This window comes from Apodemus sylvaticus, chromosome 16, assembly GCF_947179515.1.
Source record: "Apodemus sylvaticus chromosome 16, mApoSyl1.1, whole genome shotgun sequence".
Taxonomy (NCBI): Eukaryota; Metazoa; Chordata; class Mammalia; order Rodentia; family Muridae; genus Apodemus; species Apodemus sylvaticus.
The window spans coordinates 60,562,932-60,579,814 of record NC_067487.1 but is presented as its reverse complement, the minus strand read 5'-3'; the positions used below and the strand labels follow the sequence as shown (position 1 = coordinate 60,579,814).

The window sequence follows — 16,883 nt, the reverse complement described above, 5'->3', positions numbered from 1 at the left end:
AAGAGTAATTTCATCGAATTATCTCATCCAGGTGATGGGATTTGATATATATTGATTGACATGCATGATAAATATACACTCTTATCACAACAATGGTTCCATTATTAACAAAACAATTGGAACAGGCCTTGGTGATGCAAACCTGAGTAGCATTCTGTAGCCTGAGGTGGAATGGATTGTGTGTTTGCAGGCTGTTGTTCTCTTATTTAAACAACTGAAAATAAAGGCTCAAAGAGATTTTCAAAGAAGCAAAATAACTTTATTGGCGCTAAGTGAGTTACAGATGTATAAAAGGAGACACTGCCAAGATTGACAAATGACTGTGTTAGTGAGAGTCCTGAAGCACCCTGAGTAATGTTTGGGACCTTCAATCATGTGGTCAAGAAATGGAGGGAGTTGGTTATGAGTAAGGAGGCTGGTCCTTTATTTTGTCTGGCAGGCTGAAGTTAGCCAAACCTTTAGTCCCTGAGCATGCCACTTCCCATTATGCATCTGAATTCCTTCCTGTGCCTGCCTAGTTATATCTGCTCTTTATGCTAAAAGCATTACCTCCCATAATCTGTTTTCCTTTGTCCTTTAGAAAATGGCGGAGCATGGGGAGGCCTCTGAGGATCAAGTTTCTGAATTTGATTATGAATTTCTCCCTGAACTTTCTGTTTTTCTTGGAGTGGATGCAGTTCAGCTGGCAAAGAGCCAAGAAGAAGAAGAGTGTAAGGAAAGAATGAAAATGAAGAAAGGTTTTAACTCGCAGATGCGCAGTGAAGCCAAACGACTAAAGACTTTTGTGACCTATGACACGTTCAGATCGTGGACACCACAGGAGATGGCATCTGCTGGGTTTTACTACACTGGGGTGAAATGTGGGGTCCAGTGCTTTTGCTGTAGCTTAATCCTCTTTGGTACGAGCCTCAGGAAACTTCCCATAGAGAGCCACAGGAAATTACGACCAGAATGTGAGTTCCTTCTGGGCAAAGATGTTGGCAACATTGGCAAGTATGACATCCGGGTGAAGAGTCCAGAGAAGATGCTGAGAGGTGACAAAGCAAGGTACCATGAGGAGGAGGCCAGACTGGAGTCCTTTGAGGACTGGCCATTTTATGCCCATGGGACATCACCACGTGTACTCTCAGCAGCTGGCTTTGTCTTTACGGGTAAGTGGATTCCAGTTTGTGAGGTGTTTCTGAGGTATTTAGAGTTTAGGTTCCATTTTGTGGGTAATATTTGTTAATGAACCCTCACTGTTTTATGTTAGACATAAAATGTAATGCATTAACTTTCAAGTGTAGCAGTTTTGCTTCTGCTTTAACATATATTTAGTAGAGCATTATTGGTTTGCCATATATCTATAAATATAAACACACACATGCAGACGCATATTTGCCTGTGTATTAAAATAAAATGTTATTTTTTTCATATATAGTTTTTAAATGTACCAACAGTGGGATGAGGGTTTGGCGGAGTGCTAGAGCACTTCTGTAGCCCCTACAAAGGACAGGCATGCTGGAGTCTGTCTTGTTCTGACAGTATGATCAGCTCCAAGACACAGCTGGTGCCATTGCTGGGCAGTCAAAGCCTATCATGCATCTGTAGGTAAAAGGGACACTGTGCAGTGTTTCTCCTGTGGTGGATGCTTGGGAAACTGGGAAGAAGGAGACGACCCCTGGAAGGAGCATGCCAAGTGGTTCCCCAAGTAAGTGGATAAGCATTTTATTTTTACAAAGCAAAAGAGCCACATTGTTGGAGTGTTCTCTTGACTTCTGATACTTCTCTTACCCAATATGGGTCACCCCTAAAGTTTTCCAGTAAGGTAAGTAACAAATGTGAATCACAGGCACTTTGTTTTTTTCTTCTATTTAAAAGCTATTTTGCTTATATTTTTTAATATATTTTTGGTTTGGTGTGTGTGTGTGTGTGTGTGTGTGTACACATATGTGGACTGCAGGTTAACCTAGCATATCTTCCTTATCACTCTCAGGTATCACTGAACCAGAACTCATAGATTGTCTAGACTAGTTGGTCACTGAGCCCTAGGACCTGCCTGTCTCTGCTACCCCAGGACTAGGGTTAAAGCAGTGTGTGACCATGCTCCATGTTTAAGTAGATAAGATACTCAGATTCAAACTCCAGATCCTCATGCTTGTGCTAAGGCACTTTATCTATTAAGTCATCTACCTATCATCCCAAATACTAAGATGTGTTGTCAAGCAGCAGTTGTGTGAGTCCCCCTAGCTAATAAATGAATTAGTCTTCCCAGGGCTGGAACAGTGTATAGATCAAAGAAAGCAAGAACTTCTAAGGCATTACAAGTAATATAGCATCCTGCAGAACATGCATCAAATGAAAATGCTTGCTGGGTGTAGTGACGTATAACTGTAATCCCAGCAATAGGAAGATGGACACTGGATAACTGGGAGGTCAAAACCACTCTCTGATAAAATGAGAGAGGACCAGGTAGGCCCTAGGTTGCCCATATCCTAGTGCCACATGAGAACAGAAATTTTGTTCAGAGATTCAAGGTTTTTGTTATTTATTGTAGGTCTCTGCTTAGAAAAATTATATTGTGAATATTTTTAGTGATCTGTTAAGTACTGGTTTTGAGATTTCTTTGTTTTCGTTTCTTTGTTTCTGCCAAATAAAAATCTTTCACTGAAAGATTTCACTTTTTTTCCCCTTTCCTGGCCAAGGTGTCTTTTATTTTATGCCTAAAAACAATATTTACCAAAGAGAGCCTGGTGGGCTATGAGGGTGCTGACCTATCCCCCCAGCATTCTACCTGCTGACAGAGGAGGGGGGTGGCTGCAAATCCAGGCCAGCCACTCCAACCCAGCCAGGGTCAGGAGGGTGGGGCCTCCCAGTCAGCTCTCTAGGTGCATATATCTACACATTGAATTGAAATGCAAATGCATTTTAGTCACCTTTCCATGCTGTGAAGAGACAGCTTGGCCAAGGCAAGTGGGCTATTTAGGGCTCCTTTCCTGATGAAAAGCCATGGGCAGAGGCCACTCTGGGAGGAAGGGGCTGAGTTGATGCTCAGTTCCCCAAACTGTCCTCCCTGAAGGGAGGCAGGGCAGGGACACTAACAACAGGGCAGGAGCCTGGAGGCAGGAGCTGAAGCAAAGGCCTCAGCTCCTACCTCATTATACCCAGACTGCTGAGCAATTTACCTCTGTGAGAATAAAAATCTGTTACTGATACACCCTACAGTGAGCTAAAGAAGAGGGTGAAATGAGGAGCAATAAAGACATGGAATTAAAATCATGAAACCAGACGAAATGAAATACAACCTCTTCTGATCAAAAACTATGTAATGCATGTAACAAAGTGAAATGAATGAAAAAAAAGGAGGAAATTATATGAAGTGAGAGATAGGAAAATAGGACTGAAAGGACGTGAAATGATAAACCAAAATATGAAAGTGATAAAACATAACTTATTGCATTTTAATTTAATGTAATAATTTAAAACAATAGATTTAATTTAATTTTAATGAATATAATGTAACTTAATGCCATACAATTTAATACAATGGAATGTAATGAAAGAAGTGTAAAGGAAATGTTGAGGAAGGCTAAAGAAATGATTGAGTGATATAAGAAAAGGGAAGTAAATCGTTTTCAGAACGGTTTATTTAAGGAGATTTTGAAATTAAGTTTACTCTCTGTCTCCAAGCTGCCAGCTTGGTCTTTGTAAGCCCTGGTGCAGCCAGTGGGACACAGCTCAGTCCCCCACCTCGGTGGCTGAGTCTGGGAGAGCCCAGTTGCTGAAGCAGGCTCTGCCTCACTCTATCCAAATTGGAAAGCAAGCTCTGTTGTACTGAACTTCCTGAGGTTGAAAAACCGATTCTGAGAACATCAATAATAAGATATGATAGCTGCAGACTGGCCAAGGTCGGCTCTGCCTCATCATACCCAAATTGCTGAATGATTTACTGTGCTGCGCCGATTCCCTTACCAGCAGGGAAGAAAGACTAGCACACCAGTTCCTTCCAGAGAGAGTTTACTCAGAATGAATGTTTAGTTACAGCTTGCTGGGTGTGCCCCTGAATCTCCCTAGAGCGTGACTGATATACCCTTGCTAGGACGGCCCATGGTCTGAGATGATGCTTTGCTCTACCATTGGCCAAGCAACATGGCATGAGATCACGCCACTGAGTGATCCAAGCCTCAAGCCTTATAAGGACTTGTTTACTCTGGACGGCCAGGCTCCGGCAGCGCCATCTTTAAGGCGCGGTCAGCTCTCCACAATTTACCTTTTAAAGAATAAAAACTGGTTACCAAGAAATTCTGCAATAAGATATTACAGCAGCACACTGGACTTGGATGGCTGTACCTCATTGTACCCAAACTGCTGAACAATTTACCTTTGTAGGAATAAAAGCCTGTTACTGAGAAACTCTACAATGAGATGAAGAAGGGTGTGAACTGAGGAGCAATAAAGTCAGGGAATGAAATCATGAAACCAGTTGAAATGAACTACAATATTCTGTAATCAAAAAACATATAATGCATGTAACTAAGTGAAGCGTAAGAAAAAAAAGGAGTAGATAATAGGAAGTGAGACATAGGAAAATGGACCGATAGGACATGAAGTGATAAAACAAAATATGAAAGTGATGGAACATAAGTTATTACAATTTAATTAAATCTAAGAATTCCATACAATAGATTTAATTTAATTGTAACAAATGCAATGTAACCTAATGCCAAACAGTCGAATTCAATGAAATGTAATGAAAGAAGTATGAAAGAAATGTTGAAACTTCAAGGGTAAAGAAATGACTGAGTGGGAAGAAAACGGAAGTAAATGGTTTTCAGATCAGTTGATTTAAACTGATTTTGAAATGTTTACTATCTGCCTCCTAGCTGCCTGCTTGGACTTTGCAAGCCCTGGAGCAGCCAGTGTGGGCAGAGCTCCACCCCCCACCTAGGTGGCTATAAAAAGGGGGAGCCCAGTTGCTGAGGCAGGCTCTGCCTCACTGTACCCAAATTGGAAAGCAAGCTCTGTTGTACTGAACCTCCTCAGACTGAAAAACCGCCAATAATAAGATATAACAGCTACAGACTGACCGAGGTCGGCTCTGCCTCATCATAGACAAACTGCTGAACGATTTAACTTTTTTTTTTATTCGATATATTTTTTATTTACATTTCAAATGATTTCCCCTTTCCTAGCCTCCCCACTCCCAGAAAGTCCCTTAAGCCCCCTTCTCTCCCCCTGTCCTCCCACCCACCCCTTCCCACTTCCCCGTTCTGGTTTTGCTGAATACTGATTCACTGAGTCTTTCCAGAACAAGGGGCCACTCTTCCTTTCTTCTTGTACCTCATTTGATGTGTAGATTATGTTTTGGGTATTCCAGGTTTCTAGGTTAATATCCACTTATTAGTGATTGCATACCATGATTCATCTTTTGAGTCTGGGTTACCTCACTTAGTATGATGTTCTCTAGCTCCATCCATTTGCCTATGAATTTCATGAATTCATTATTTCTAATGGCTGAATAGTACTCCATTGTGTAGATATACCACATTTTTTGCATCCACTCTTCTGTTGAGGGATACCTGGGTTCTTTCCAGCGTCTGGCAATTATAAATAGGGCTGCTATGAACATAGTAGAGCATGTATCCTTATTACAGGGTGGGGAATCCTCTGGGTATATGCCCAGGAGTGGTATAGCAGGATCTTCTGGAAGTGAGGTGCCCAGTGTTCAGAGGAACCGCCAGACTGATTTCCAGAGTGGTTGTACCAATTTGAAACCCCACCAGCAGTGGAGGAGTGTTCCTCTTTCTCCACACCCTCTCCAACACCTGCTGTCTCCTGAACTTTTAATCTTGGCCATTCTGACTGGTGTAAGGTGAAATCTCAGGGTTGTTTTGATTTGCATTTCCCTAATGACTAATGAAGTTGAGCATTTTTTAAGATGTTTCTCCGCCATCCGAAGTTCTTCAGGTGAGAATTCTTTGTTTAACTCTGTACCCCATTTTTTAATAGGGTTGTTCGGTTTTCTGGAGTCTAACTTCTTGAGTTCTTTATATATATTGGATATTAGCCCTCTATCTGATGTAGGATTGATGAAGATCTTTTCCCAATTTGTTGGTTGCCGATTTGTCCTCTTGATGGTGTCCTTTGCCTTACAGAAACTCTGTAATTTTATGAGGTCCAATTTGTCAATTCTTGCTCTTAGAGCATACGCTATTGGTGTTCTGTTCAGAAACTTTCTCCCTGTACCGATGTCCTCAAGGGTCTTCCCCAGTTTCTTTTCTATTAGCTTCAGAGTGTCTGGCTTCATGTGGAGGTCCTTGATCCATTTAGATTTGAGCTTAGTACAAGGAGACAAGGATGGATCAATTCGCTTTCTTCTGCATGCTGACCTCCAGTTGAACCAGCACCATTTGTTGAAAAAGCTATCTTTTTTCCATTGGATGTTTTCAGCCTCTTTGTCGAGGATCAAGTGGCCATAGGTGTGTGGGTTCATTTCTGGATCTTCAATCCTGTTCCATTGATCCTCCTGCCTGTCACTGTACCAATACCATGCAGTTTTTAACACTATTGCTCTGTAGTATTGCTTGAGGTCAGGGATACTGATTCCCCCAGACTTTCTTTTGTTGCTGAGAATAGTTTTAGCTATCCTGGGTTTTTTGTTATTTCAGATGAATTTGATAATTGCTCTTTCTAACTCTGTGAAGAATTGAGTTGGGATTTTGATGGGTATTGCATTGAATCTGTAGATTACTTTTGGCAAAATGGCCATTTTAACTATATTGATTCTACCGATCCATGACCATGGGAGGTTTTCCCATTTTTTGAGGTCTTCTTCTATTTCCTTCTTCAGAGTCTTGAAGTTCTTGTCATACAGATCTTTCACATGTTTGGTAAGAGTCACCCCAAGATACTTTATACTGTTTGTGGCTATTGTGAAGGGGGTCATTTCCCTAATTTCTTTCTCAGCCTGCTTATCCTTTGAGTATAGGAAGGCCACTGATTTGCTTGAGTTGATTTTATAACCTGCCACTTTGCTGAAGTTGTTTATCAGCTGTAGGAGTTCTCTAGTGGAGTTTTTTTGGGTCACTTAGGTAGACTATCATGTCATCTGCAAATAATGATAGTTTGACTTCTTCCTTTCCAATTTGTATCCCTTTGACCTCCTTATGTTGTCTAATTGCCCGAGCTAGTACCTCAAGTACAATATTGAAAAGATAAAAAGAAAGGGGGCTGCCCTGTCTAGTCCCTGATTTTAGTGGGATTGCTTCAAGTTTCTCTCCATTTAGTTTGATGCTGGCTACCGGTTTGCTGTATATTGCTTTTACTATGCTTAGGTATGGGCCTTGAATTCCTGTTCTTTCCAAGACTTTAAGCATGAAAGAATGCTGAATTTTGTCAAATGCTTTTTCAGCATCCAATGAAATGACCATGTGGTTTTTTTCTTTGAGTTTGTTTATGTAGTGGATTGCATTGATGGATTTCCGTATATTGAACCAACCCTGCATTCCCGGGATAAAGCCTACTTGATCATGGTGGATGATCGTTTTTGATGTGTTCTTGGATTCGGTTGGCAAGAATTTTATTGAGTATTTTTGCATCGATGTTCATAAGGGAAATTGGTCTAAAGTTCTCTTTCTTTGTTGGATCTTTGTGTGGTTTTGGTATCAGCGTAATTGTGGCTTCATAGAAGGAATTGGGTAGTGTTCCTTCTGTTTCTATTTTGTGGAATAATTTGAAGAGTATTGGTGTTAACTCTTCTTTGAAGGTCTGATAGAATTCTGCACTGAAACCATCTGGTCCTGTGCTTTTTTTGGTTGAAAGACTTTCTGTGACTCCTATTTCTTTAGGCATTATGGGAATGTTTAGATGATCTATTTGGTCCTGATTTAATTTTGGTATTTGGTATCTGTCAAGGAAATTGTCCATTTCCTCCAGATTCTCCAGTTGTGTTGAGTACAGGCTCTTGTAGTAGGATCTGATGATTTTTTGGATTTCCTCAGTAGTTTCCGTTGTTATATCCCTCTTTTCATTTCTAAGTTTGTTAACTTGGATACTTTCTCTGTGCCCTTTGGTCAGTGTGGCTAAGGGTTTATCTATCTTGTTGATTTTCTCAAAGAACCAGCTCCTGGTTTTGTTGATTCTTTGTATGGTTCTCTTTGTTTCTACTTGATTGATTTCAGCCCTGAGTTTGATGGTTTCCTGCCTTCAACTCCTCCTGGGTGAAATAGCTTCTTTTTGTTCCAGGGCTTTCAGGTGTGTCATTAAGCTGGTAATGTATGCTCTCTCCATTTTCTTTTTGGAGGCACTCAGGGCTATGAGTTTTCCTCTTAGCACTGCTTTCATTGTGTCCCATAGATTTGGGTATGTTGTGTCTTCATTTTCATTGTGTTCTAAAAAGTCTTTAATTTCTTTCTTTATTTCTTCCTTGACCAAGGTATCATTGAGTAGAATATTGTTCAATTTCCACATGTATGTGGGTTTTCTGTTGTTTTTGTTGCTATTGAAGACCACTTTTACTCCATAGTGATCAGATAGGAGGCATGGGATTAGTTCGATCTTCTTATATTTGTTGATGTCTGTCTTGTGACCAATTATATGGTCGATTTTGGAGAAGGTACCATGAGGTGCTGAGAAAAAGGTATATTCTTTACTTTAGGATAAAATGTTATATATAGATCTGTTAAATCTAATTGGTCCAAAGCTTCAATTAGTTTCACTGTGTCCCTGTTCTGTTTCTGTTTTCCTGATCGGTCTATTGAGTAAAGTGCAGTGTTGAAGTCACCCACAATTATTGTGTTAGGTGCAATGTATGCTTTTAGCTTTATCAAAGTTTCTCTTAGGAATGAGGGTGCCCTTGCATTTGGAGCATAGATGTTCAGGATTGAAAGTTCTTCTTGGTGGATTTTTCCTTTGACCAGCAAGAACTGTCCCTCAGAGTCTCTTTTGATGACTTTGGCTTGAAAGTCAATTTTGTCTGATATTAAAATGGCTCCTCCAGCTTGTTTCCTGAGACCATTTGCTTGTAAAATTGTCTTCCAGTCTTTTACTCTAAGGTAGTGTTTGTCTTTGACCCTTAGGTGTGTTTCCTGTAAGCAGCAAAATGTAGGGTCCTGTTTACGTATCCAGTCAGTTAGTCTGTGTCTTTTTATTGGGGCATTGAGTCCATTGATGTTAAGAGATATTAAAGAATAATGATTGTTACTTCCTGTCATTTTTGACGTTATTTTTTAAATTTGATTGGTTAACTTCTTTTGGGTTTGGTGAAAGGTTAGTATCTTGCTTTTTCCAGGGTGAAGTTTCCCTCCTTGTATTGGTGTTTTCCTCCTATTATCCTTTGTAGGGCTGGGTTTGTGGATAGATATTGGGTAAACTTGGTTTTGTCATGGAATATCTTAGTTTCTCCATCTATGGTGATTGAGAGTTTTGCTGGATATAGTAGTTTTGGCTGGCATTTGTGTTCTCTTAGAGTCTACATGAGATCAGCCCAGGATCTTCTAGCCTTCATAGTCTCAGGTGAAAAGTCTGCTGTGATTCTGATTGGTCTTCCTTTATATGTTACTTGGCCTTTTTCTCTTACTGCCTTTAATATTCTTTCTTTGTTTAGTACCTTTGGTGTTTTGATTATTATGTGATGGGAAGTATTTCTGTTCTGGTCTAGTCTGTTTGGAGTTCTGTAGGCTTCTTGTATATTCATGGGCATCTCTCTGTTTAGGTTAGGGAAGTTTTCTTCCATAATTTTATTGAAGATATTTGCTGGCCCTTTAAGTTGTAAATCTTCACTCTCATCTATGCCTATAATCCTTAGGTTTGGTCTTCTCATTGTGTCCTGGATTTCCTGGATATTTTGGGTTACAAGCTTTTTGCTTTTTGCATTTTCTTTAACTCTTGAGTCCATGATTTCTATGGTATCTTCAGCATCTGAGATTCTTTCTTCTGTCTCTTGTATTCTGTTGTTGATATTTGCATCTATGTCCACTGATTTCTTCCCAAGGCTTTCTATCTCCAAAGTTGTCTCCCTTTGAGTTTTCTTAGTTGTTTCTACTTCTGATTTTAGATCCTGGATGGTTTTGCTTAGCTCCTTCACTTGCTTGTTTGCGCTTTCCTGTAATTCTTTAAGAGATTTTTGTGTTTCCTCTTTCATGACCTCAGCCTGTTGACCAAAGTTCTCCTGTATTTCTTTAAGTGTTTTTTTTTTTTTTTTTTTTTTTTTTGTTTCGTCATTATTGGCTTTTGTATTCTCCTGGACTTCTTTCAATGATTTTTGTGTTTCCCTTGCAAGGGCTTCTAACTTTTGATCCATTTTCTCCTGAATTTCTTTAAGTATGTCCTTCATGTGTTCCTGTACCAGCATCATGACCAGTGATTTTAAATCCAAATCTTGTTTTACTGGTGTGATGGGGTATCCAGGACGTGCTGGTAAAGGAGAATTGGGTTCAGATGTTGCCATATTGTCTTGATTTCTGTTAGTGACTTTCCTGCGTTTGCCTTTTGCCATCTAGTTCTCACTGGTGTTAGTTGGTCTTGTCAATGCTGGACTCACCAGTGCAAACTGCCCCTTCCCAGGTGGCCTCTGGTGCACAGCTTACCTCCTGCACTGCCTGGAGACAGGGTGCTGTTGTCCAGGCTGTTCAGATTCGAAGCAGACACCTGAAGGCTCCTGCTGGGGCCCGCTGGATTCACCGGAGCACACCGACTTCTTCCCACTGGCCATCTGGAAGCCCCACTTGCCTCTTTCAGGACCTGGAGATGTGGTGTTGCAGCTCAGGCTGATCTAGATCCAGAAGAAGAGAGGTCTGAGGGCTACCGCCAGAGGCCTCAGGACTGAAGCCTAAGCTCTGTGCCACAGGAACGAGCCGTGCTGTGAACTCCCAGACTGCCTCTGGGTGCACACCAGGTCTCCCACACTTCCTGGAGACCTAGTGCTGTGGCCCAGGCTGTTCAGATCCCAAAGCAGGCGCCTGAAGGCTCCTGCTGGGGCCCACTGGATTCACCAGAGCACACAGACTTCTCCCTGCTGGCCGCCCAGAAGCCCCACTAAGATTTCACTTTCAATGAAACCCTTTCACTGGTTTTCAATTTTTCCTTATGATTGATAAAAATAAAAGGAGCAGTAAATAAGCACTTGCCAGCACCTAGTCAGGACATTTTCCATCTGTCTCTTGCTAATGTTTTCCATGGAGTAATAATAAGCAGGTTGCTTCAAAGTGAATTCCAGGAGCCACATAAAGAATTTGCTACTATTAGAGCATATAAGACATTAACAACAAGTTGAACCACAGTACCATTATGTCTCCTAGGAGAAGAGGACATTAATAATGCCTAATGCCAAGTTTCTGAATTAGCATTCAAATGCTCATCTCCCTCCATCTTCCAATGTTTTTTAAAAAGTACTTTTTAGAGTGTGTGGAAGGGTTGGAGTGTTGTTTATATGCCAGCATGTGGGCATGGCGATACTGCTTCTTCCCAAGTCCTTTTGCCCTCAAATCCTAAAGTCCTACCTTTGTCTCCCTGCCCAGTCATTGGCCACTGGCAAATTTATTCCCCAATCAGAACTGGCTGGAGACAGTGGCCCTCAGCGTCTTATATGTGGGATTCTCATGCAATTTGGGAACCTAATAACATAATACAAGCATTCAACTAAATCTACAATATGATTTAAGGAAGTCATGTTGAGGTGGGATTGATGGCACAAGCCTGTAATCCCAAGTCTGTCAAGTTTGATGCAAGAGGATAAGAAATTGAAGGGTTTTATTTTTGCTGAAGAGCCTAAGGTGAGCCTGTGACATAGAATCCTATCTCAAAAGGAAAAGAAAAACATTAAAATGTTTTCAAAACAAGTTGATTTATTATAATATTTTAAAAAGGACTGATAACTCAATTCACTGTAGTCCACCCCATGTGCTCTGTCCCACATAGGCTACATTCAGGCATAGCCCAGGGCATGGAGAGAGGTGAAAAATGTAGCCAGGACCCTGGATGCCACAGACACTGAGTGGAAACCCTTGAGAATATTTGAGTCATGTGATGGAGTTCATCTTCTCTAGAATATAAGAGGAGAAGGCTGGTCTCATCCCCACTGAAAAAATAGTTCTCAGTCCCTTACCACAGCATCAGAAGGAAACATTAATGTCAGTTAGAAGAGTATTATTTAATCTTAAAAATAGCTTTACAGGATGGAGATATGGAGCAGAGTACTAACTGCTCTTACAGAGGTCCTGGGTTTAATTCCTAGCAACCACATGGTGGATTTCAACCATCTGTAATGAATCCAACATCCTCTTCAGGTGTGTCTGAAGATAGCTAGTAACTCATATATATAATAAATAAATCTTTTTTTAAAAAGTAGCATTGTTTTTATGGGCAAGGAATACATTTCAAGATGATCTTCAACATACTTTTATAAAAAAATCAAAACCAGGTGATTTAATGTCACTTTAAAATTATCATGGCATTTTTGTTTCATACGTGAATAATGCTACAACTAATTTTCACATTTTTCATTTTCTGTCTTTGATCTGACCATGGGTACAAGGCTTCTCCCGCTCAGCTGAATCAACAAGGCAATATATCCCATCTGACTAGCCTATACCAGTCTGTTCGATTGCTTGTTTTGTACTTTGGGTTTAAGGAAAGTGACAGCAGAGAGCCGTAGAACAAGCTTACACTACTCCTGAGGCTGATGGAGGAAGATGGCTTTAGCCCAGGAGATTACCATTAGCTGGGAGACACAGGGACACCTCATTTTAAAATAAAAACATAAGTAATCTGAAGATTCAATTTTAAATAGTTACATGTGTTGTCATTAATATAAATAAATAATCTCAGAACACTTGCAATTCTCATGAGTAAGGTGAGTTTTTAAAATTTTAATACAATAATTTTGATCATGTTTTTCCCCTCCTCCAACTTCTCCCAGATCCTCCCCACTTTTTACTCAGGCAGAGTCATGTTCTTTCTCTCTCTGTTTCAACCTCTTCCCAACAAAGATATCCTATAATCAAAACAATCAAAAACACTTAAAAATGCCTACAGAAATTTATGTGGCGTTTGTTTTGTGTTAGCCAACTCTTCCTGGGCCTGGGTCCTGCCCTCGAGTGCATTGATATGCCCAGTGACAATGCACTGGAGAAATCGATCTTCCCTTTATCAATAGGTATCAGATGCAAATAGTTCCTGGTTAGGGGTGGGGCTTTGTGTCCACTTTCCCGCTCAATTTTAGCCTCACTTTCAGACCTGCTCAGGCCTTGAGCGTACTACTATTGGGGCAAGTTTTTTTTTTTTTTGACTGTTTTACTGATATTTAAAGTCCAATAATTCAATAGGTTTTTCAAATGCTCATTGCAATGTAGAACATCTCTATTTATAGGAGTATATTTTAATTATGGTTTTAATTATAGATGTGAATTTCTTCAAAGTAAGAAAACCTCAGAGGAAATTGCCCAGTATATCCAAAGCTACGAGGGATTTGTTCATGTAACGGTAATTTACACCAACCAAGTTTTTCCAATAGTGTATGTTCTTTGCCTAATAATATATGAATTGTCATAGTGAGGGTTTTTGCTTGTTTTGTTTTCTCTTCTCCATCATCTTGTCTGCAGAGAGGAAAACAGAAATCCTGTTGTCTTGCTAAGCTCGAACCACTTAGACTTGGTTTTCCAGGCTGGCTGTGGGTGGCTTCTGCCTCCTTCATCTTCCCTCTGACCCAGGCCACGCCCCTAGCATCCATCTGCTGCCTCCACCTGGAAGCCATACTCAGTCCTCTGTGGCACCTGGCAGAGGAAGGGCAGGCAGGATGCCTCCTGCAGCTAGGCCTTTAGACTCAAACTAGTGAGGACAACCTAGAGGTGGGCAGTGGGAAACACAGCCCAAACTGAAGCCAAAGGAGGCTGTATTGACTGACTTAAGAGCAGCCTCTGCAGGCAGCATGGCTGAGCTCTCTCTCAGAGGGAGAGCTGCTCAACTGGAGGAGAGCTCCTTTCCTGGATCTCAGTTCCTCATGTGTCAAATACACCTGTGTTCTGCTGTTGGGCTGGGTGTCTGGTAAGAGCAGCTCTGAGAAAGTTTCTATTTCACTGATATTTGGAACTGCATAAAAAAAATCCCCAAATCAATAAAAATCAAACCAAAATTAAAGGACTGCTTTTCCCAAATTCTGCTGTTCTAAGGAAACTTGGCTTCAGTGGGGGAACTTCTTCAGCTTCGGATCACAGATTGATTATATTTCATAAGGTAATCAGTCGGTAACCAAATCCAAATTTCTTTCCTCAGGGAGAACATTTTGTGAATTCCTGGGTCAGAAGAGAACTACCTGTGGTGTCAGGTAAAAATCCAAACACATTCCAAACTCTTTGTTTTTTTCTTTTTTGTGTTTTCTCTCTCTCTCTCTCTCTCTCTCTCTCTCTCTCTCCCTCTGTGGTGCGTGTGTGTGTGTGTGTGTGTGTGTGTGTGTGTGTGTGTGTGTCCTTGTTTGGAAGCCATACAAGGTCATCAGGTCCCTTGGAGGTAGAGTGACAGGCATTTGTGAACCGTTTGACGTGGATGCTGGGAACTGAACTCAGGACCTTTTGAAGAGCAGTCTGTGCTCTTAACCGTTGAGCCACCTCTGCAGTCCTCATCAACTTTCTTTAAATTTCTTTAAATTATATCTTCATAAGTGATTTCCCTATTATGGAATGCCTTTGGTTTGTTTCTGGTGTCGTTTATGAACAGGAGAAATGTTTCACTCTTTAATGCACTTGCTGCTCTTGCAACTGACTCAGACACAGTTCCCAGCATCCTCTGGCAAGTCATAACTCCGCAAGTCGAGTTCCAGTAGATCCAGTGTCTTCCTCTGACCTCTGTGGCCACTGCACATGTATGGTGCAGTCAAACATATAGACAAAAAAAGCAAAGTTTAAAAGTAAATTGAAAATATATACTCACTTATTATTGTATGTGTATGTCCGTGGGTCCCATGTGCAAAGGTTCAGAATTCAGGACAACTTAAAGGATTTGGCTCTCTCCTTCTCCCATGAGGGAATTAATTTAGAGGTCATTAGGTTTGGTGGCAAGCTTCTATACCATTGAGGTGTTCATTAAGTGGCTCAGTCTTTAGTGTAGGTAAGCAGAACTAACTATGTAGTGTTGATGCTATAATGGATGCTTCCCTTAAACAACTAAAATTTTGGATAAAATGTTTTGGAAGCAACTCTTAGGTTACTCCTACCCCAAGCTAGCCTAAAACCAAATGAATCTTGAACTTTGGTCCTCCTGTTGAGAGCTGAGAGGAGTGCAGAGTGCTTTCACTGCAAACACAAGGCTTTGCATTCTGTCACCAGGGCGCATGTGACAAAACCAGCAGTCATTGTTGTACATTTGTTATACAAGGCTGGGGAGGCAGAGAAATGGACCCTGGAATTCTACAACCTAGTCTATAAAGTGACAAACCCTCCCTAACAACCAGGGAGAATCAGTGAAGGGTGTCCCCTGACTTCCACAGGCATGAGTCCATACATGTATTTGTTCCTTCATACACATGAACACACAGAGAAATGTATGTTCTGAGACAGCTTCCTGAGATAGGTGAAGAGATCAGGTCAAGAAGGAAGCCAAAGAAAGACTGGAGTGCCAGCCTGCTCCAACCAGAGAGCACCCTCTGAGCACTAAGGAAAGCTGTAGAGCCTGTTCCCTATGACCTCATGGCTTAGGAGAAGGCAAACCTAATGTAAAAGAAATGTCACTAGACAATAAAAATGTTTTTGTTGTTAATTACAATGTAGTTTTCTCTATGCCAAAGAAATACTAAAGAAGAGGAAACCAATCCTGATCTAGGGTTAAGTGTGAGTACAAGCAAGCTTTAAACTTGAGAAACTTGTGAGACCAAGGTAGGGACAATGTAATTCCCAAGTCCTCACAGCATGGGAAATGCAGGAGCCAGTGTCCAGAGGCCAGGAGGAGGTAGAAAGTCTAATGAAGCCCCTACCCTGGCCCCCACCACAGTTCCTCAATATGGTCTTCTCAAAGAGCAAGCCATCAAAATGATTGTTTTGAAGCAGCCACAGGGGAAATGACCTTAGTCTCAAAACCTGAATCTCCTCTCGATTTTGTTGTATCCTGATGGTATATGGTTAAGGGACAGTCTGAAGTTACATTTTAGCAACGTGATCACACACAAAATATATAGAATGAATTCATGGAGTAACCCATTCTTTGTTACTCTTCTCCTGTATTTCTGACAGAGTCACTCTTGAATTTTTACCCCTTCCTGCCCTTCTAACCACCTGCAGTTATTTTGATGCAAGCACATGTCACCAGATCATTCTGCTTACACGAGCACATGTGCACATGCATGTACACACACATGCACACACACATGCACATGCAAATGTATAAATAACTTAAACTTTAAGATCAAAGCCTACTGGTCTCAGATGCATCCTTTTTCCCAAGCTTACTGCAATGACAGTGTCTTTGCTAATGAAGAACTAAGGATGGACACATTTAAGGACTGGCCCCACAAATCACCTGTGGCTGTTGAAGCTCTGGTCAGAGCAGGCCTTTTCTACACAGGTGAGTAAAGTTTTTTTCTTTATGTTTGTGTGTGTGTGTGCTTGCCTACATGTAAATATGTGTGCCTTTGAGGCATGCTGCCCTCGGGGGCCAGACAGGGTGTTGCATTTGGGGCTGGAGTTACAATTGTCTGTGAGCCATCATGTGGTCATTGGATCAAAACCTGATTTCTTCCCAAGAACAGTCAGTGCTCTCAGGCTGAGCATCTCCTTAGAGTCAGTATTTTCTGTGGACCACATATTCAAATCCTCTTGCATCTTTCTTCAGTCTTCATCATTTGTCTTAGATCTCTTGGGGCTCATAAGACCTTCAGTTTCCCATAGCTCCCCCAGTGTTCATCCTCTGAACCTGGGAAT

At 41.1% G+C, this 16,883-nt stretch overlaps 1 protein-coding gene across 3 annotated transcripts in view; it reads left to right on the top strand.

Moving 5' to 3' along the window:
• The window catches only part of LOC127666607 (baculoviral IAP repeat-containing protein 1a-like), a 54,146-nt gene that overhangs the window by 9,881 nt on the left and 27,382 nt on the right, over positions 1 to 16,883 (top strand). For all 3 annotated transcript variants that reach the window (XM_052159537.1, XM_052159538.1, XM_052159539.1), the window contains exons 2-6: positions 581 to 1,151; positions 1,591 to 1,690; positions 13,377 to 13,458; positions 14,248 to 14,299; positions 16,408 to 16,527. In XM_052159537.1, the coding sequence (XP_052015497.1) occupies positions 584 to 1,151; positions 1,591 to 1,690; positions 13,377 to 13,458; positions 14,248 to 14,299; positions 16,408 to 16,527 (922 nt within the window). In that variant the 5' untranslated portion in view covers positions 581 to 583. The remainder of the gene's footprint in view (positions 1 to 580; positions 1,152 to 1,590; positions 1,691 to 13,376; positions 13,459 to 14,247; positions 14,300 to 16,407; positions 16,528 to 16,883) is intronic.